Genomic DNA, 22,888 nt, shown 5'->3' on the forward strand with positions numbered 1-22,888 from the left:
CACATCTACACCTTGAGTGCTACCTCATTAAAAATCTTACCATGAAAATCCATTTGGAACAAAATTATAGTTAAGGAAAAGAGTTCAACATGTATTTTACTCTCCTAATGAAAGCTTTACTCGATATCTCAAAAACGACGTATTTCAATCTTGTAGAATTGTGAGTAAATTTTCATCAATCAAGTGATCAAAATTTGAACTTGTGGACCTAAGAGAAACTGGAATCAGAAAAATGAAAAACGTCACATTTTCTGTTTCATCTCACATTTTTGCTTGTTCTAGAAAATAATCCTGCATTTATCCAACTCAGATAAATATCAAAAAGTTCTAACTTTGGGTTAGAACGCACGACGAAATTTTAGTTGGTACCAGAATGAACCACGGAAGAGAGTAATTTCCAGCCCATAAATAAAACTAGCATCAAAATGCCCCACAGCAGAGAGCCTAACTGCTAATAAGACATCAATTTTCTAATTTTTTGCCTTAACTAAATGTGCCTTTAATCTGTAACTTCAAAATAAGAGACTCGGTTTCTTATGGGTAACGCGCCAGGATAACTATATAATTACAGAACTAGAAAAGAGGGGCAATCACTGAAGCTGCAAGAGGCAGAAATTGCATCATGTCAGCTGTTCAAAGCCGGAGGTCGCAACATTATTTGGTTTTGGAGTAGGACAACCAGTATGCTTGTTGGTTTTGTTCTTCTCCTCTGCCTGTGCGGAAGTCAATTTCTCGCTGTGAAACAAGCTTTCACCCAATTCTGACTCATGTTTCCTCTTCATTTTCTTTTTTGGCACCGCATCTGGTCCTCGTGGATCAACAGAGCTGCCAGAAACTCCCTTTAGCTTCTCCTGCTTTAGACGATTCACATCAGAACCATTAGCTATGGAAACATGCATTCGTGCAGAAGCATTTACAGCTGCACTACTGGATACTGGCTTGTTTGTTGAAGTTGAAGAATGATCAACTACAATCTTTTCTTGGATATGCACCGACTGGGCAATAGGTCCAGCATCTACTCTAGTAGTATCCCCTTCCTTTGTGGCCAATAACTTGTTCCTCCTAATTTTCTCTCCGTCCTACATAAAGAACACAAATGAACTTTTTACCCATTGTAAAAGCTACAAAAAGCATTTAGGCACGGTTTGAAACTGCATTTTAATGTAATACACTGAGAGATGACGAAGAGAACAACTAAGGACTGATTACTATGTGAAATTTAATTTCTTAATGGAATCTCAGACACCATCAGAAATAGACTAAGCAATCCTATACATTTACCTAAAACAGAGCTCCACTGTGAACGCAAGCTCACATGTTAAGAGCTACAAGACAAAATGAATAATGAACTAAACAAAGAAGAGAAAATAAAGATAAACAGGGTATTTTTTACCTTACGTCGGGCGTGCAATGCTCTCCTCCTATCTTTTGCTCTACATATAGCACGTTTAATACCATGATTGTCCATAAATCCATTTGGCCAACATCCTGCAAGCTGCAAGAAAAACAGAACAATGACAGTTAAAAACCATCACAGGGAAAACTATGAAGAGTTCAGAAACCCCCAAATGTCAAAGCAGCTCCTAATTCACATTTTGTGGCCAAAATCCTGGCAGTGGAAAATTTTATTTGATGAAGCTTAAGAAGAAAATACACCGATAAGTGACCACCACAATAGAGAACAAACTCTTACATGCACCAAAAAACTGTTTTCTGATCTAGAGTCTACCTTCAGATACACTTGGAATTTAGTTTGCATCAAGTACTAAAATTTCCAAGATTGCCCAATGGCAAATGAAGTAGATGACAAAATTAAAGACTACACATGCAAAATGAGGTTCCTTCTTCAAGAAATAGCTAAGCTTTGTATGTCCCCTTACCTCTGCATACAACTTTCTGACTTGTGGACCAGCATCTTCATCCAGGCCCTACAAGTATAGACAAAGTAAATCTCCAGCACAAACTGTTTCTAGTAAGAAGCAATCTTGTCAAGGACATTTTTGTTTTGAAGTGGGAAGGGGGGAGAGGGGTAAACTACCTCAACAAAATGATCATAAAGGTCACATATTTTGTCTTCCAATGCAACATCCATGCTGTATTTTCTCTTAAAGGCTTCTTTCTCTTCAGGACTTGCTTCTTGGAAGTCATCAGAAGCTCCAGCTTGTTGTTCAAGCAACTGCAAACACACGTCAAGCATCATAAAAAAGAAATTTTGTAGGTTTTTCATAAAACCATCTCCCATAACCTGAGGGAGTAGAACTTGGTTTGAGAGTTCCTGTTGAAACATTCACTTCTACAAAAATGGAACACTCTTTTTTCCTAACCATTAAGGAACAATGGCAACTTCACAGGAAGGCTTGAATCCCCCAAATTCTAGCAGAGACAACATGCACTCCTGGTAGAAAGAAAAAACAAGCATAATATTACAGAGACATACCTTTGATTTCATCACTGGAATCCGCAACTTAATCATCTCAGCAACCTCCTTCTTTATGTGCTGAACTCTGTTATCTTTCTCTTGTTTTGCTGACAGCCCCATATTGACCATGATTTTCAAGTTCCGCTGCAGCCAGACAAATATTAGATCAATCATAATTTCTAAGACAATGATGGGGAGCAAAACCACTTATGACTTGAAGCATTAGTACCAGTTAAACGAGAGAAATATTAAACCTTAATATATGTGAACTAGACAAACACTATCATAAACTTCTCTAGCATGGCGCAAGCTTGTGCAAGATAGGAAGGAGACATGTGGTAAAAGAAATCTAACGTTAATATCTACAGATTGGATCTTACAAGAATATGCAACATGTACAATAGGGTGTGTGCATTAGACATAACTTGAAAGCAGTTCACAGCATTCAGCCAAGAAACTAGATTTGCCTAGCACTTCTCTTTCAATTTTTCTTACTACACTTATCCTCCTTCAGATTTCACAACCATGATACAATAAATTGAGAGTAAGTTTGACTTACGTATTATCCCGTAATTCTGGCAAAAAATCTAAAATAATGATTGAAAAATCAATTTGAAGGGGAAAACATCACATCAAAACTTAATATTTGAAAAGGTTAATGAACTGAACTCTCTTTGCTCCTTGGTGACTAGACCCCCACCATATAGTTGGAGGTGGAGGCAAAACTGTAAAGGATTAATATGAGAGAAAATGGTATTAAGGGGCTAAAATAATTTCTTTTTTCAACTTGAGACTAGGTTAGGAGTCATACGGTATACAGTTTAACACCCGTTGGGTGTTTCTTGTGATAAAATATTGTACTAGAGAGTGTGGACACAATTAGTAACCTTCTTAGCAACAAATCAAATAAACAATAATTAGTACACCGGAAGATATTCAATGTAATCTTGTGAAAAAGAGCACAGTGCTCAAGAACTCCTCAAAGCTTAATCTTCCACCAGAAACCTATGTTACATAGTTTCTTTATTTATCTTGATGTACTAAATGGCCGCAACATGAGTATGGGTACTTCATGCAGATTTTTCAAAAGAACTAAAAATTCATTTAAAAGAGAAATACATACCCTAACTGGATACTTCCATACACCAGCATAAAATTTTAACAGGCTCATAGAAACATATCTCGATATTGTAAGACATGCAGAGATTTTGCAACAAGTCACCTTAGAATGTAAATTGTTTGAATTCAAAGTAAAATAATGTTTCAAGAGTTGCTTCTAGTGTTAGAAAATACAGGATAATGGCTGGAAAGTGACGGATATTCAGAAGATATTAGCAACATAATTATTAAAGTTCATGTTGGGAACTCGGCAAATGGTAGGTTTCCACACAAATCAACAAAATTAGTCATGTGACATGTAATAGCCACTGTCAGCAGTCCACAATAGCAGTTAAATGAGAGACCAGGCTGGTCTTTGAGCTCTTCAAACTGAAACAGATTTAGCAATGTATCACATTTGGCAAAGTATCTGGTTCTATGTCTCTTCCAACTTCACAACTACGATTGCTTTAACATTATGCATTACAAGATTTTAGATATCTTTTTGTCTTCTAATGAAGATATGCTACCAAAATAGAGAAAGAAATCATCACTACAATTGATTCCTGTAACAGCCTCAGGGATCTCCATAATATAATTGAGATATGGAACAATTTATGAAATAAATAGAGTCAGAATAACCCAAACAGATATAGCTTCAACATGATGCAGTGTTAGTATGATAACAAACTTTATCTAGAACATCCAAATGACACACAAAAGTACCTTCAATGTGCGAAGCTGTATTAAGTGGCCGACAATACTCATTAAACGACTAATTAACTCATTGGATATTTTTCCATGACTAGCTTGCTGCAACCATCAACAGAAATATTTGGATTCGATAAGTACGCTATGGAATATAAGTAACTACATCAACCAAAAAGATAAGAACTAATTAGACCATATAGCTTAGTCTATACCGCCAATCGGGCAACTTTAGCCAGCCTCTGCTTTATTTCAAGTGGTAACCTCCTTTTGATAGCCTGAGATGAATTATCAGCATCCTGAACCTCCATATTCGGTGGCCTTACTGTGATATTTTGAGATTGAAATAAATGGCCAATGTAAAAAAAAAAAATTATCATCAAATAGAAACGACATCTGAACCTCGGCCTTACTGTGATATTTTCAAAAATTAAATAGATGACCAATGCATAAGAAAATGAATTATCGGTTAGAAAAACATATGTTAAAGGTTTTGGGCATACATTCTGCAACAATCTTCTCCAAATCCCTGATGGCCTTCTCAAGCATTGTACCTTTTGGTCTACCACTCGATCCTTCCTTTCTCTGCATGGCAGGATCTTTCTGTATAGTTTTAGGGAGCACCTGAGTGTCAGTTACAGCAAGAACAAAAGCTTATTAGGAATCTCAGATGACTGCATAACCCTGCACCATACGTGTGTCTCTGAATCTTATATGGTGCAGGGTCAAGTGGTCAGATCTGAGATTCAAGGCAAACCAACTGAATGGAGAGGAAACAAGGACTTCTAGACCTAGAGATCTTCTTGATTGTTTTTGATGAAGTAATAGATTTCATTAAAGACATCAAGAAGATGCACATAGTACACAAAAGAGTGAGATCAAAAGTGAACGGGTTAGCACCATTACCGTGAGCCCTATACTAAAGATAAGGAGCTAACAAAATCCAAAAAGTTGTCTGGGGAGTTTACAGGGGATTGATCGTTATGTATGCATATTTTCATTTTAACTGCAAAATTTAATGGTAGCCAGTAGCCACAGGGAAAACTGACAGAGTATAGGGGAGAAGGACTTATCAGACCATTAGAAGGTCATCTTGATTAATATATATATATGTTTATCATAATGTCAAAGCACAAAAAAAATTCATTTTGCTAACGGATGGCAATCAGAACCTTTTATCCAATACAATGTTGACTTGTGTGACCATCACATTTAAATGTTTAAGTCGTTAGAGCACACAAGGTCCATGCTTTTATCATGTAAACAAAGTCAAACACATCCCTCATATTGGTCTATCTAATGCTAAGCCCCTACGTAGTGTTATCCATACTCCAAGTCATAGGTCTGCAAGGATGTAGAATCTTGCATTTGTTAAGGGTATAAATTGTAGTACGGACAATCCTCACCTCTAGCTTTTGGGTTTGAGTTAAGTCTAACGTCAATTTTCTTATCAATTACATTTGATTTTTGCTTGATAAGGTGAAGACCTAGGTAGTACTCCCCAATTTATGCAAAGGTGTTTGGCCAAGCACGGAGTTTCAGAATGAGAAGAACTTTTGAAACTTGTGGTCGAAAATAAGTCAAAGATATTTGTGTGGCTATAAAAATCTCACTTAGGGTAAACTGAAAAGTTCAATGTCAAATTGTTACTAAATTAGAAAGATGCCATTCTCTTTGGGACTGGCTAAAGAGATTAATTTCTTCTCTTTTTATCAATCTCAAGGTTGCTACTGATTCCTTACCTGTTATCCTCACTTACTGTCACATAAATTGGGACGGTGGGAGTATCTTCTTAGAGGAAACTGGTTTGATTTGGAAAGATTAGTAGAGACCATGAAGGATGAAAAACTTTTGCTAACACCAAAAGAGACCCAAAGATTTCATGGCAGCATGTTTTTTCCTAGCATCTATTGACATTATTTGGCTCATAATAGGTGCAGCTCTACTTTGCTGTAAACATTTCAAAAGCTTCACCTGGTCATTAATAAGTGCTATCCCTACATTGAACGATGATCGACTAGAAAAAAATTTCCTTCAGCAATGTTCTCAAGCAATCATTAGAAATCAAGCTATAAATACCATGGAGAAATGGCACCCAAGGGTGTGGCCTAGTGGTCAATTAAGAGGGCTGAGAACCATGAGATCTCAGGTGAAGGTTTGAGGTGCACGCAAGTTGGCCCAGACACCAAGTTAAAAAAAAAATACCATAGAGAAATGATTTATGACACCAAGCATTTGGCAGATAGCACAGAAACGCACTATCGCAGGGAGAGGACAGTAAACAACTCACCATAGTCTGAGCTGAGTTCTTGCCCTCAAAGCCACTGACATTAAACTTCTCATCACGGCGCTGAACAGACTGGTCTATTCCTTCAGAAATGTTTATTGATCTTCCTACATTAGATTTCTCTTGAGCATAAGAACTTCTGTCATGTAACCTCTGAGATGATTTTCCAGATATTTCAGAACCATCTTTTAACTTGTCACCTAGATTCTTGGATTGGGTAACTCCAATTTTCTGCTGGTCAAGGTCTTTTTCTTCTGCAGAATTGCCACGCAATGATGCTGATGGAGATAGCTCCAACATATTTTGGGTATCTGCAGCTTTCTTTGTTATTGGTATTTCAGAAACATTCAACTGATTCGGGAATTTTTCTTCATGGGATACATTTTGCAAAGCAACACCATGAGATGGATGAGATGTTTCACTAACAACTGGTACTGGTTTCCCAGCCTTCTTTCCGACTTTTACAGGTTTACTTGGATTGTGTCCATCATCATCCCCAACATGGCTTTTTGCCAGATCTTTTCTTCTCTTCTTTTTTGGTTGCTGATTCTTTGGTGAAACTGGTTCACTAACAGAAAATCATGTCAGTTAGAAGTGCCCAAATGAAATGACAAACCAAATGAAAGTATCAGTTTTCTTTTCTTTTTTTTGAAACTGGTAACATATGAAAGTATCAGTTTTCATTTCTGAGAAAAATTAGCAAATAAATCCTTCCCATTTTGCAGCCATAATTACAGATTCACTAGTGTTATGAACAACATATCACCAGTATTTTGATAGGTGAGGGAAAGAATAAGGGCATCCGTATCGATAAAAAGAAGCTAAACCAAAGTCCCAAAAGAAATATACATCTGAATGCCAAAATCAAGGGAAAAAACATAACTTATTGGACAAGGAAAGAGAATTTCTTAGGTAAAGAGATGCAGAGGTTTAAACCATAGAAAGAAGTTGGTTAATTCTTGGTTTAAACTAGTGTTATCAATAGTAAAAAGCGTAAAAAAACTCTAAGGTCTGTTGGGGCTTAAACGCAAATAAAGCATGAACTTTAATGAAAAAAGGCGCCAAGGGAGAAAAAGTAACTAATAATTTATAAGCATGAATGACAAATATATGAACAAAGAAATTGAATAATAATTACGATAAAGTGAAATATCAATTGTTTAGTGTTGTCTCTTGGAAGAGGTTCATTGGAAAGGAAAAGTATGTTTTAGAACCCTGATGACAACACTAAGGCGCACATTAAGTGAGGTAAAGTGCTCAACACGTTTTGGACCTTGCTTCAGGGCTTAAGCGCACCTTTGATAACAGGATTAGACAAAAGTGAACATTTCCAATATTGCAAGAACCTAATCTCCTCGCACAAGGAAAGAAATTAACTACATTTTGAAAGGAAAGTCAATTAGTGTACAACAACTTAACTTCAATTGTTTATGGCCAGGAGAGCTATAGTACATTATGGGACTTAACTTCAATTGTTTATGGCCAGGAGAGCTACAGTACATTATGGGGGTTTGGACGAACCCAATAGTTTTTGTGTGGACCCTATATTACAAGCGCTAGTAAATATATGTATATATGGATTAGGGTACTAAAGCTTTGTATTGCAGAGATGTGAGATCGAAACCCACTTGCTCCCAAAGTCTTCTCCTTTTCAGGTAATATGTTTTATTCTCCTTTTAATAGAAAACAAAAATCTGCATCATTTTTTCCTTTGTTGCAAAAGACAATTCCTCCCTAAAACAAAAGGAGACTATCATTTTTTCTTTTCACTATTTCAATTCCAAAATCATATTTTCAGAAAGAAGTTAGCTAGGACTTGTTACCTTTTTAAAAAAATATATTGAATATTGATACTTGTTTCTTAAAAAAACGAGGCTATTATATATGACAAAAAAGATAATGAGAATATTTTCCTTCATACCAAATACACCCTAAAAGGAGGAGGAGGAGGGGGAGGAATGTTCATAATCTAGAAATACCAATTTCTTTTACATATTAAGCAGTGGATAATATGGTTATGCATTTATTCGTTGGTTTAGCCATTTTTTATCAATATAAAATATTGGTAGGCTGGATAATTTATTCGTTTTCACCCAATTCATTTTCAACCAGCCCATATTTGACTCAACCCGCTCATTTAACACCCCTATCCGAACCCATAAACATCAAATCCTGGCTCCGCCTTTGTTTATGGCTTTTAGCACTTTGGTGTAGATTATAAAGAATGAAGATAGTATGTTAGATTTCATTGATTCCGTGCAAGCAGGTGGGTTTTTATCCTATCAGCACCAACTTGATGCTAGGCAAGTTTCTCTTTTGCAATATAAAATCTACTTACCTTCTTAAAAAAATGATTCCCTTTCCTAATTAAACATTACTAGAACGTGATGAATAAAAATTTCAAAATATAAACAAGAAATAGATAGAACAAACAAGAAAAATTGGAACGGAATTATTTTGACGGAATGAGAGAGAAGAGTAAAAAAGAACCCCAAAAGTGAAAGTGACAAAAGAATAAGAGTCGTACATGAGGAGAAGAAAACAGGAAAGGAGTAATCAAGAAATAAAGAAGAATAGAAGAGTCGAATTAAATCCAAGAAGAATAAGAAGAAAACAACATAAAGAGAACATTGAATATCACGTAAAAGAGGAACCCATCAATGCTTGCAGTGATTACCAGATTTGGGGGTGAACTTGAATTGGGGAGAGAGAATTAACTACTATTTATGGTAAAACTTAAGAGTATATGTGGGTCATAACAGTGTTGTCAAAGGAGCGCTTAAGCCCTGAAGTGAGGCTCGAAACGTATTAAGAGCTTCCCCTCGCTTTATGTGCGCAAAGAGAGAAAAGAGCATGTTCCAAAGGTCGGTGGCAACAGTGCAATGAAGAAACATGTGATCGATAGATCCTGGGTTGCACAAGCACATGTAGCATAATCATCCAATCACTTGAAACATGGGATTGCGGAGTAATTTTGTTACATATTGTTTTATAACGTATCGTATTATGTTGTGTTGTATTATATCGTGATGTTTGGATAGATTATATCATTCTCCGTCGTTTCATAATGTCACACGTCGGCAATTTGAATGATAAACCCACGAGGAAAGTAGGATACGGGGCAGAGCTAACATGAAAAGGCAGGGTAAAAGATAAAATAAGATTATTAAATAATAAAGAAAGACAAAATGAGAAGAAAATATTAAGGTAATGATGAGATCACACCAGATCAATTGTTACATATAATGAGACTTCTCTTCTTCTTTTTTTGAGCAAGGTAAAGTTCAAAATGAGACTTTTCATCATTACTTAACAATGGATTTAAACGATATGATACAAAAAAAAAAGGTAACAATCAAAACAAACATTGTATTTAAACTAACAATTAAAACTTTGAAATAGATATAAAAACTAAATTTGGATGCCGGATAAAGGGTGAACAGTTGGTTAAATTATATACAGTGGTGTTTAGACATGTCATATTATTTAAAAATCTCAAGAAAAAACTCACATGCGCTCCAACTTTCCGCGGTTGACAAAGAAACCATCATGCTTTATTGCTGAGTTATCAACCTGAAAATATTCATCCTGCATAACCAGAAACGATGTACTAAGTACTTTGACTACAACATATAAATGCCACCTGCACAAAGTTGCAAAATATTGACTATGCTTGTAAATCATTCGGATACAAAATAACAAATATTTGTATAAGGTAGATAAGGTTAAGGAACTTGATGTGACCGACCAGCTCAGTATCATCTATGAATGAATCTTCAGTATCATATTCATCGTCATCAGGGAAATCATTAAGATCTTCCTCATCATCACTTTGTTTGCCCTAAAAGGCATAATAGTTATTTAGCAGAGCAAGTGCAAAATAAACGCATAAATTTTATATATATCACTGACAAGTCTCATGTAACGAGTAAACAATAAAATGCATACCACATATAGGCGTTCAATCTTTTCTATCACAGCATTTAAACGATTGCCAGGAGGTGCATCCTTGACTTCCTTATCAGCAGGTTGTCCCTACAAGGGCATTGATAATAAGCATAAAATTTATCAAACACATGTTCCCAGAATAAGCAAAGTAATGCTCTGTAATAGAGTTGCAACATCAATCTTGACCAAACCAGTCCTTGCAGATTTCACTACTTCCCCTTTTAGTTTGTTCCTTTTTAGAAAGATCTTTAAATACTTATCTTTGTCAAAAAAATGTTACTCGAAATAAATAATTCTAATCATAGAGATCACCAACCGCTGTATATACTACAGCACAACTCAAATAATATCTTAAACTTAAAAGAATATCCTTTCTCCATCATTTACCCAACAGTCAGCAATTTTTGAAAGAGTTCAGATACATATAACACATCAGCAAAGCAATAAGTATGACAGAATATAAGTTTTAACTTCAACTGTACCTTCACCTTTCACTTTCAAAACATCCCCATTCCCAATCATTATTGTGATTATAGAGCTTTTATCAAAGTCATGGATATTGTTGCATTAAACGTTATATGATTTATGCATTCATTGTCAATGAACCAAGTGGTGTCTGTGTCCTTGTTGCTAAAGCATGAGGCAACAAAGAGATCCTCTTCCAGAATTTCTGACTCAGTTGTTTGTACTTGTTGATTGCTTTCAGGGCCTTGATCCTGCCTTATATTGCATTGCCTATCTAAATAAAGAATAAATGTACCACATATTGCACCAGGCCTCCACCAATATTTTTGCATGTGTGTGGTCTATTTGCAATGCTTGTAATGTGAGAATAGTTTCTTGCTATCACAAGCTTCTATTTTGTCATTCTATTTCTTGTTATATTTTTGTCTAGCTTTGCTTCCTTGCTGGTTTTGTGCATGAAAGGCTCATTCACTAACATTTTCTTGCCTCAAAAGCTCATTCGCTCTTGAGCTTGAAGAGCACTCATTAGCTCTGCAATTGAAATATAGTTAAGATCCTTGGACTCTTCAAGAGATAAAATCTTAGACCCAAATTTTTTACAAAGTGTCAATAGAACCTTCCCCACAATTCTGTATCAGGGAAATCCTCACAAAGCAAACGGATTCTGTTGACGATCAAGGAAATTCTATTAGAGTATTTGCTAATAGCCTCATTTTCCTCCGTGCTTAGAGCTTCAAGGTCCCTTTCCATATTCAAAACTTGCATTTGCCTAGTTTGATCATTTCCCTAATATTCCACTTCAAATCTGTCCCAAGCTTCATTGGCGGTCTTATATTCCATGGGCCTAGGAAAGAATGAATCTCCTACGTAATTCTAACTAACAAACTTGACTTTGGACCTATTGGTTTCTTCAGTGCCGGCCTTGATTTGTGCCAAGGTAGAATCTCTTGGCAATCTACCAAAATCAAAGGTTTCTAAGTAAGTTTACATGGGTAATGACCAAATTAAGTAACTCTCACTGATGGGAGTTACATGGGTAATGACCAAATTAAGTAACTCTCACTGATGGGAGTACATGGAGTTGACAAACAAAGGCTATTGTTGGTTGACATTTCGAGTTCAAAAAGTTGAAGGCTTTTATCTTTTTTTTTCTTTCACAGATCCTACAAGACCAATTGTGGCTCATACCACCTGTTGGATTTAAAATAAGAAAAGGAGCCGCAACATAAAGAGATGATTTGGAAGAATGATCTAACTCTTTCATACTTCAAATGCCCGATATCTGGATTGTTACGACTGAAGATAAAAAAAATATAACAAAAAGATTTTATTCTATTCCTTATCCGCTATATTTTGAAATGAAAGAACATCATCACTGGAACTCAAATGGCAGATGTTCAACAATAAGCTATAATGTGTGTGTATGTATTTGCAAGGATAGCGTCTAAACTAGCTTGCACACACCTTAATTTATCAGTTTGAGTATGTGCTACCTTTCACTAGCAACTTTGTCCACTAAGGCTTAGACAACAGAACTTTCTTTGCCTCTATGGTGCTTGAGACACGGTATCCCATAGTCTATTCCAGCTCCATCAATTATTAGGTCAAACCCTTGCATACCAATTTATATAAGTTTTTTCCCCATATATCTTCAACATTTAATAACACCCAAGACCTCACATTGCAATACTTTGGAGCCTAATCTAAGTGAGCTTGCAAAGCTTATAAAGAACCCAGTTTGAAAGCAAGGCATAATTGTGCCTCGAGGATGCCTCTATTAACACCATTGCAAAGTCACAGAACTTTAAACAATAAAAATAAACAAACTTTAAACGTAGGACCAACTAGAAAGAAAATACTACAATAATACATTGTTTTCTATAACTCTTTTTAGTATAGTAGTTTTAGTTAGATAACAATCCCCATCTTGAGTCAAATATAGTTCTAACCCAAAATTTTGTAATAAAATTTTAGCATGACTTATAAATCAGATCACTAAGTTTAAATTTCAAGAAGATCTCTAATAGGCTTTGAACTACATATTTTGTACAAATGCAAGCAAATTTAAGTAAATAAATATTAGGATAGGAGTAAGAGCTACCTAAAGAAGGCAACTCTTGTAACATTTGAAGGGAAGAGCCACGGAACCCTCTTTTGCGCTACATTTTTTTTTTGAGAATATATCAAATTTATCAAAAACATGTCAACTGAAGCACAATATTAAGCTCTGCAGCTTGATAATTCATCTGGATCACGAAAGGAAACTCCACTTAAAGAGGTCATAAGAACACAGCATGTTACAGTGATGATATCTTCCCAACTCATTATATTCAGATTTCAGACCACCCCAGAGGACAACATCATGGAGCGTCCCAACCAGCTTCTAAGATCCCAGAATCCTTTACTATTCCAAAATACTAAAAATATTTTTTGTCATTTTAATGACAAATATTGCCAATACTTCATCAAATAAATCACATGAAAGATAATGTCAATAACAGTTTCCCTATGAAACCGTGCACTTCATCTCTGACTATTATATTTATCACCAATACGCTGTGGGGTACAGCTTCACTAAAGAGACAACCTTCATACTCTGGACGCACTCTAGTTTGGTTTTTGCACACGGATCCAAGAACAGGAACAACTGAGACAGGTAAACAGAGCCACTCAAGTACCACTTTCCACAATGTAATCTTAAATTTCCCATACAAAACAAAGGAATTGGCTACAGGGAGTAATTTGATCTTGGCTATATTCAGATGCTAAACCAATCATTCCCTTCACCCACCAGTATGTTAATATATATATATATATATATGTGTAAGATCCCCTCTGCCCACCAGTTACAAAGCAAGAAGCCTAACTGACAGTATTAACAGTGCACGATTACAATCATGTCTGATAATATTTATGCAGCTCAAATGCTACAGCATTATTTCTTCTAGAATTAAGTTTCAACACAACAAACCGAGAAAGAACACTCATTGGTAGTATTCTACACTATGACTTCAAGTGAATTAACTAAAGTTGACATAACAAAAAAGTCATATGACAACTTACCGGAGCTAATCGAGCCTCGAGAGCAGGATGCGGCACTGGAGTTTGAATGCTAGCAGGAGCTCCAACCGTTGGACCAGAACCGACAACATTGACATTGGACTTATTAGCGTCCTTGAGAAGCTTCTTCCACGACACAATTGTTGTCTCACCCGGCCTGAGCTCCACCGTAAACCTCCGCCGTCCTCCCGCCGCTTCATAGGACGTCGACGTCCTCCCTACCGGTTCTCCACCAGTGAAGTCGCCGTCCATGGGTGATTGTAAACGAAATTAGGGTTACGATGTATGAGATTTAGGAGATGAAGACATGGAAAAGAGAGGGAAACACTGATTCGAAACCCTAAAGAAGAGGAAAATATGGTAGCAATTACCGAATTGAAAAGAGAAAATGTTGGAATTGAAATTATTTTTTTTCCCTTTTCAGTTGCTTTCTATTTTAGTCGACCTTTTAGCTTCATCTGTAACTGCCGTTTGTTTTCTCTCACATTTTGACACTGGTCAGCTCCTCTTCTATTTTTCATTCTTTTAACATTAATTACAACTTAATCTTAATACAACTTCGTTTCAAAATAAATTATATTTCTCCGTTTACTTTTACTTGTCACTTATTCTTAAAATAGTTTTTTATTTTTGACATTTTAAGAAAAAATTCATAGACTATATAGCACACGAAAAACGATAAAATCTGGTTTTTCCCACTTTGGAGCTCGTTCGAACTTGAAAATGCGTTCGTTTGTCCCCTCGGGACCAATATATAAAGAGTTACAAGGCCCGTGACCTATCACATCGAAGGCTTACGAGTCTAGTTTGCAACGTACAAAACCTCGTATCAAACTGACATTGAAGTAATAAGTTATGAGGGTTTTGCTGCAGACTGTCTGGGCAGAATAGGGTCGCGAACCGGGTCGGGTAAAAAATGTGTTATGTCGGCTACTCGACGTTTTAACCCAAGACAATTATTTTTTTCATGTTTTACCCTCAACATTAAGGGGTGTTCGCCCACAAGAGTGAGATCAATTATTGTGAACTAACGATAAGTTATGTAAGTATTAATTATGTAGGATTACAAAAAACACAACCAAATACTGTATAAAATCAATACAACATTTGAAAACCATCAACCAAACGTTGTATAAAATTTAAATATGAACAACTTTTATCTTATTTGCAAACCAAACATGGTATAAAATTAATACATGAATACCTAAGTTAGACCTCATTTGTAATTTGTTTGCATTTAATGGAGGTCCAAATCGGAATAGTTCAAACATTTGGCCATTAAGTGGGTTTGTTTTTTTCTACTTAGAAATGTCTTAATGATTCTGAAATGGTCTGGATGAATCAGATTTGTGTTTCAACTTTGACCTTATCCAACAAATCAAACATTGTATAAAATTAATACATGAATGTCCATTCTTTCTACTTTAACTATAATATATATTTTTTAGAGTAAATTTACCACTAGACAGAGCGTCTAACGGCCTTTTATTAAAAATAAAAAGATATCAATAGGGATAAGTACAAGCAAGGGGGACTAGGTCTTACCTTACTATTCCTAATGAGATAACAAGTCTCTACTAATTAACAAGCAACTTCAAATAGAACGTTTGATCTCATATTGTGGACTAACAATAAAACTTATAAATAGTCATGTATGTTAGGTAATTAAGTGTCTATGATGATGAAATCCAAATAGTACGTTTGTTAAATTTAGTTAGACCTCTACGAGTTTAAGTTTGAAAAAAATATATGAATAATGTAATTTTCGTTCAATTCTATTATGCCATTTATAATGATTTGATTTAATTGAATAGATTCGTAGCATATCTGGATTCATGAATAGTAATGTTACACTTCATAATAGAAAAATATTGAAATAATGAGTTTACAATTAACAACTCGATTTATCGTGTTTAACATCAACTGTCGAGAGAATAATTTAAATGGGTGATTATACCATGAAATATATGTATTAAGTCACTTGAGATTCTTAGACCAAAGTTAAAAACTAAAAGGAGTTCTGAAACAAAAATTTAGCCATCGAGTTCAAAATAAGAAAGTTGTGACATAATTTTATTGACGGGCTGATTTGGCTGAGTATATCTCCCATTCTATAATATATAAGAATTTGGAGGGCCTATCGTATATCAAGTTAAAGGTCTTCAAAGTCTATTTTCTAAAACATCAAATCATTCGTTAATTCGACATCAAATAAAAAATTATGATTATTTTACCACAGTTTGTCGAAAGAAAATTGGGTTTGGAATATGTCGATTTTCCCCTTTATATGAGGATGATTTATGATAAAAAAAACAAATATAAGTTTTCAAATTTCTAGAGAACTGAGGGGATTTAAGGGTGTTAGGTACTTATCAATCTAACTAAATAGGCCATCATCTGGGCCTTTATGGGCCATTTGTACCTTCTAGATCGAATATTTTGTGAGTCTGTCCAATTTGTGGCTATATATGAGGACGATTTATGATTAAAAAAAAAACATAAGTTTTCAAATTTCTAGAGAACTGAGGGGATTTAAAGGTAGTAGGTATTTATCAATCTAACTAAATAGGCCATCATCTGGGCCTTTATGGGCCATTTGTACCTTCTAGATCGAACATTTTGTGAGTCTGTCCAGTTTGTGACTATATATCTATCAAGTTCATAGGCTCATGTATAAGGCTACTGTATTTGAAATTGGGCACACAAAATTCTTATATTTATATCTAAGTACATTATGCTTGTATATCTATATTTGAGCAATAAGATTGATATAATTGTCTTTGAGCACGTAAGATGTTTGTGTCTAAATACAAAAAAGCTCTTGTAACTAGCATACAAGGCTCCTATAATTGAGTATGTAAGATTCTTGAACTGAGCACATGAAATATTCTAGCTAAAAACGCAAAACTCATGTAACTAAAACATTTACAACTACACCAAACAACAATAGAAAAGTAAATGGCTCGAAGGTAAGTGAGCAAACTATAAATAACTTATACGAGTAATTTTCAAGATGCATTTATCATATAATCTATCTCTATAGAATAAGAGTTCAACACGACATATATATATATATATATATATATATATATCACACACAAGCAGTCCACACAAACTATTGGTACAAATAACTCATCTATGATATAATAGTCATATCACACTTAGGCTCTAAAGAATCATAGAGAGAAGAACATGATAATCTTAGCATAACTTATGTTAATTCTTTAGAGTCACACAAAACCTAGCTCGTAACCTTCCGTATCTATTATCATATCATAGTCCATAACACTCTCCACAAACTCTCAATATACAACAACAAAACATGATAAATATGCCGATAACAATAAGTTATTTTTTCAAAACTAATTCAAAGCTTAAATTAAAAACGTATCGAAGACTTAAAACTCAGAACTTAAGATGGACGAATTCTATCAATAAAGAAATAAAAACACATGAGCTACCTATTCTAATTCACAACACGTAAAGCTGAAATCAATAGAAAAAGCACATACAAGTCTGGGTGCTAGAGTTTTTCAATTTGAATCTAGCTTGGATTGATCATCTTCATTTTTGTCATATCAAAATACATAGAGAAAGGAACCTTCTCCCTCTAAGAAATGTTGTCTAAAAATGAAATAAAACAAAGAAGATGAAATTATATATATCTTCATCGATCTAGGGTCCTATTTCAAGTGGCTGATTGTTCAGTCTCACAAAAATATAAATATTTTTCAATGTTGAAGTCACATCAACAAATGATTTAATACATTAGAGATTAAAATCGTAGACATTCAATCTGACCGGCCGTAAGCCCTCTAACTCTTTATATATTAAAAGATATGCTTATTTGAAGGCAAGCCATATCTGCGATTATTTGAAACTTTTCCATAATGATATCTTCAACTAGCATTTTGTTTCAAGACTTTCTTGGGCCTACTATTTGACTTAATATGTGGTTTGTTATTAGTCCAGTTAGTAAAAGTTTATTTACTACTGTCCTTAAAAGAGATGCATATGGATATAATCATATATGAATTAAGAGATTTTATTTTATTTATAAGGAAAAATGTTCAAGTATACCTCTATATTATTTTAAATGGACTAATTCTACCTTCTTTTATGTTTTTAATTCAAAATTAATTTTATCTTTACATTTTTGGCTAAAAAATACCCTCCAACTAACATAAGAAACAAATCACACCCTTCTTGCTAATAGCCTCTAAAAAAAAAAGTGACACAAATTATAGGAAAAATTACTTAAATACACAACACTTCTTTACTATTTTCAATATTTCCCTACTCTTTTACTAAAATACAAAAATTCCTTATTTTCCCCCAATTCAACTTAATCGGATACTTTATTAGTTTAAGTATCGGCCGTTATTAATTAAAGTATCCGCGTTGCTATATTATGCATCCGCCCGTTAATTAAGTATCCGTGCTGCTAACAACTTAATAATTTAAGTATCCGCCCGTTATTAATTAAAGTATCCGCGCTGTTATATTAAGTATCCACACTGCTATATTATGTATCCGAAAAACACTAAAAAAAGGGATTTTTGGTAATTAATGAAAGAGTAGGGAAAGGAAGTAATTTCTTTCTTATACTATGTCATTTGCCTAATTTTTACCAAATTATACTCCAAATTATAAGAGTTTAGTATAACAAATTAGTGACAAAAATTATGTTCAAAACAAAGTTTTCTAAAAAGTATTGCTCTACAAATCAATTACTACGTAACTTATGCTTAAGTGAAATTAAGTTATGATAAAAAATATTATAACTCATAATTTGTTTAAAAATAAATAATAAAAGTAAAAATTAAAGAACACAAATTTGTTGACAAAAATTAAAGAGCACGATAAAAACTTGAAAAAAGAGGGGCAATTGGACTGGGCTGAGACTTTGGGTTTCTATACTGTTTACACTTCGGCTATGCCCAGAACAGGAAAACTTCAAGCACAATAGTATAGGGTTTTACAGAGAGAAACCTCGAGAGAAACAGAGAGAGAGAGAGAGAGAGAGAGAGAGAGAGAATGTGGAGACAAGCGGTTCTGAGGAGAGTTGTAGCAAGGAAAAACTTTCATGGCCTCCAAAACCGTGCCTTTGTTGCTTTTCTTCCTCAAGTATCCAGAGATCAAACTTTAGCTCCAGTGAGTTCATTTGAATCTTCATTTCGTTATTATTCTCATTGGGTTTCTTCCAAATCTTGTTTACGTGAAACAACAAGACTTTTTTCATCAAACCCATCTGAACAATCCGAATCTCTAGGTTCTGAACCCTTTGAAAATGATAAAGACTCTGTTTTTGGAGGAGTTGTTGAAGGGTCCTCTGTTTTTGATGGAATTGAGGATACCCTTGCAGTTGAAAATGGGTCTGATTTAGGAGATAATGAGGTTGTAGTGGAAGATGAGGAAAAAGATGAGGATTTAGATTTGGAGAAATTGGAGAGTGTGTTGTCTCTATTGCAGAGTAGTGGTATTATTGATGGATCTATTGAGTCTAGTCTTGAGGAAATTGGGTTGTCTTTGAATGAGGAGTTGGTTGTTAGAGTGCTCGAGACGCCCTATGTTCCTGGGGAGAATTTGATTTCGTTTTTCAAGTGGGTTTTGAAGAAACCCGAGTTTGTAGTGACGAGTAGGGCGGTTGAATTGTTGGTTACTGCAGTCTGCATTCAAGGTAGGAATGTCTATGCTTTATGGGATTTGGTGAAGGAGATTGGAGAAAAGAACAAGGGTATATTGAATGGTGAGATTCTTAATGAATTGATTGCTTTATTGTCAAGATTAGGTAAGGGAAAGGCTGCATTTGAGATCTTTAATAAGTTTGGGGATTTAGGATGTGCACCAAATGCTGATACATACTATTTAACTATTGAAGCGCTTTCTAGGCGTTCGATTTATGATTGGGCTTCTACTGTTTGTGAGAAGATGCTTAATGCTGATATGTTGCCTGGTGCTGAGAAAGTTGGAAAGATTGTTTCTTTTCTGTGTAAAGGAAATAAGTCTAGAGATGCACATCTGGTTTATTTGTCGGCAAAGGAGAAAAATATTAATCTGCCTGTATCTTCTATTAATTTGTTGATCAGCTCTCTTTGTCGCAAAGATGAAGGTGTTAAACTTGCAATGGAGATGTTGGATGAGTTCCCCAAAGAAGAGCGGAAGCATGCGATTAAGTCATTCTCACATGTCATCAATGGGTTGTGTAGGGCAAACGATGTAACAGGGGAAAAACAGCTGCGTTCCTATTGCAGTGAAGACATTGAAGAGGCCAAAAACTTGCTCTTAAAAATGATAGATGCAGGTCCACCGCCTGGCAATGCAGTCTTCAATACAGTTATTAATGCACTCTCCAAGAAGGGAGAAATGGGAGAAGCTAAGAAACTATTGAAGGTGATGGAGGGTAGAGGTTTGAAACCTGATGTGTACACTTATAGTGTAATTATGAGTGGTTATACAAAGGGAGGTGAGATGGAGGAGGCCTGCAAGATTTTGAATGAAGCCAAAAAGAAGCACTCCAATCTAAGTCCTGTCACTTATCACACAATTATTCGGGGATTTTGCAAGCTTGAACAGTATGACAGGGCTCTGGAACTATTGGGAGAGATGAAGGAGTATGGAGTTCAGCCTAATGCGGATGAATATAACAAATTTATTCAATCTCTCTGCCTTAAGGCTTTAGATTGGACAACAGCAGAGAAGCTGCTTGAGGAGATGAAGGAGAATGGGGTGCATCTAAATGCAATCACAAAGGGTCTCGTAAGAGCAGTTAAGGAGTTAGAACAGGAAGAAGTAGGAACAAATGAAATAGCGGCTACAGCATAGTACGTACCCTATCTCTGCCTTTAGCTGTAGGGATCTGTATCTTCTGTTTCTTTTTTATGTTATGGTTTGAGATAATAGCAGGCTTAAAACTGTAACACCTGCATTTTGTATGCTGAACAGCCATTAGAGTTCTGAAGAAAGGATATTTTTTTTTTTCATTTTAAAATAATGTTTGCTGCCAAATTTCTTGAGTTGAATGGATCAGAATGATAGTTTCGTAACTAAGACTTTCAACAGGGGCATAGAGAGGTGCATTTTTCCTATATTTACCTAGTGGTTCTTTGCTGGCGCAACATCAGCTCAGTAAACAACCATTTTGGTGAGTTATGATTGACACAATGGAAATATGTTATTTATAATATTTTTTTTGTATAATCATCAATTACATATGTTATGTACAATAGAGAGGCACCAATCAGGTGAAACAGTTGCAAATCCCAAAAAGGATGGATGCATGATAAAGTGAGATTGGATCTATGGGAAAGCAAAAGCCGTTTGGGACTAAATTAGTCTAGAAGCTTTACAAGCTCTTTAAACCCATATGAAAACTGCCATAGGCATGAAAAATGAATTTATCTGAGGCATCACAATTTGAACTGTTGACCATTCTAGCTTTTTGTTTTGCGAATTCTCCTTCCAATTGCATTTTGATTCCAACTATTATTTATTTGTCTTTACATCTCGGTTTCCTTGACATAAAGGAGTGTCATGATGCTATATTGCTATTGAGTAAACCAAACGTGAGTTTACTTTAGTTGGAGGAACCTGTTGAATAACATCTTTGATCATGCATGGAAAATCAAATTACGTAGATATAGCTTCCAAGCTGTTTGTTCCATGGCTGTAGGTTACAACTTTGGATGTGTCTTAGAGCTTTCTTCCCAAGGAAGTGTTCTATACTGTTTGCATTATAGACTTTGTATGCATATATTGTGTTCTATAGTGTAGTAGTATCTCTATAAACTTCCAGCAGGAACAAATTTTAGTTTCTCCAACCTTTCCCTTCCTCCCATTTATTTTCTGATGGGAAGAAAGAAGACTAGATGTAGCATTTTTGGGTTACTGTAGCTTTTGATCTCTGATAATTTCCTATCACACATCGTGAGTAAAGTGATAATCATTTCTTTGCATTAATTTTTTAGGGCTATAAGAGATGGAAGATCGTACATTCTCTTTCTTCCCTCCCCCTCCAAGTCCTAATTATGTCTTGCTGCGAATTCAATTTGTCCATGACATGAATAACACTTTGGTTGTTCTGATTTGTTGGTGAAGCACATGTATCATTTAGTAAAACAACAATGCTTTTTGCCTCAATGCCAAACTAGTTAGGTTGGTCATGCGCATTATATTCGTTCCTCTCCGTTTCTGCCCCTTGCAATTCTAGCTGCTTTGCTTTGTGTTCAAGATAAATTGCTGAACAGAGAAAAATGGGATGTTCATCATAGCTGAATAAGGTGTTACGGTATGAGTATAATGCAGATGTATATTTTTTTTTGAAATTGGTAACATTTGTATTTAAGATAGTACTTAAGAGGTGGAATATCGTACATTCTCTTTCTTCCCTCCCCCCTCCAAGTCCTAATTATGTCTTGCTGCCAATTCAATTTGTCCATGACATGAATAACACTTTGGTTGTACTGACTTGTTGGTGAAGCACATGTATCCTTTAGTAAAACAACAATGCTTTTTGCCTCAATGCCAAACTAGTTAGGTTGGTCATGCGCATTATATTCGTTCCTCTCCGTTTCTGCCCCTTGCAATTCTAGCTGTTTTGCTTTGTGTTCAAGATAAATTGCTGAACAGAGAAAAATGGGATGTTCATCATAGCTGAATAAGGTGTTACGGTATGAGTATAATGCAGGTTTTTTTTTTTTTTTTTTTTGAAATTGGTAACATTTGTATTTAAGATAGTACTTAGGTAGTACCGAAAAACCATATTTACAAATAAGCAGAAAGGAAGTATAATCTACCCCAAAGCTGAACCAAATCTAAATGGACCCTAAAACATCTATGATTGACTCAGTTTCATTGGAGTAGACATTTGTACACCAAAAACAGAACAACAAAATACACTTAAG

At 35.1% G+C, this 22,888-nt stretch overlaps 2 protein-coding genes across 3 annotated transcripts; one reads left to right on the top strand and one right to left on the bottom strand.

The window, feature by feature from the left end:
* Window positions 1–387: 387 nt before the first annotated feature.
* Window positions 388–14,387, bottom strand: LOC125835631 (ubinuclein-1-like). 2 transcript variants are annotated; one of them, XM_049514739.1, is made up of 13 exons: window positions 13,989–14,387; window positions 10,461–10,547; window positions 10,261–10,353; window positions 10,024–10,100; window positions 6,516–7,080; window positions 4,729–4,849; window positions 4,441–4,550; window positions 4,244–4,330; window positions 2,438–2,563; window positions 2,039–2,176; window positions 1,881–1,928; window positions 1,394–1,495; window positions 388–1,079 (listed from the first exon to the last, which is right to left on the bottom strand). In XM_049514739.1, exons 1-13 carry the CDS (start codon window positions 14,235–14,237, stop codon window positions 621–623), a joined length of 2,262 nt encoding a protein of 753 aa, XP_049370696.1. In that variant the 5' UTR covers window positions 14,238–14,387; the 3' UTR covers window positions 388–620. The 2 variants fall into 2 exon arrangements, with proteins under 2 accessions (XP_049370696.1, XP_049370697.1); XM_049514740.1 differs by having other exon boundaries at window positions 4,729–4,828; window positions 13,989–14,346.
* A 4,619-nt stretch (window positions 14,388–19,006) lies between these two features.
* Window positions 19,007–20,993, top strand: LOC125835635 (pentatricopeptide repeat-containing protein At3g02650, mitochondrial). The gene has a single exon (XM_049514744.1). It carries the CDS (start codon window positions 19,023–19,025, stop codon window positions 20,808–20,810), a length of 1,788 nt encoding a protein of 595 aa, XP_049370701.1. The 5' UTR covers window positions 19,007–19,022; the 3' UTR covers window positions 20,811–20,993.
* Window positions 20,994–22,888: the final 1,895 nt, after the last annotated feature.

The sequence above is a fragment of the Solanum verrucosum genome, unplaced genomic scaffold, assembly GCF_900185275.1.
Source record: "Solanum verrucosum unplaced genomic scaffold, falcon-dt-bn FXZP01000128.1, whole genome shotgun sequence".
Taxonomy (NCBI): Eukaryota; Viridiplantae; Streptophyta; class Magnoliopsida; order Solanales; family Solanaceae; genus Solanum; species Solanum verrucosum.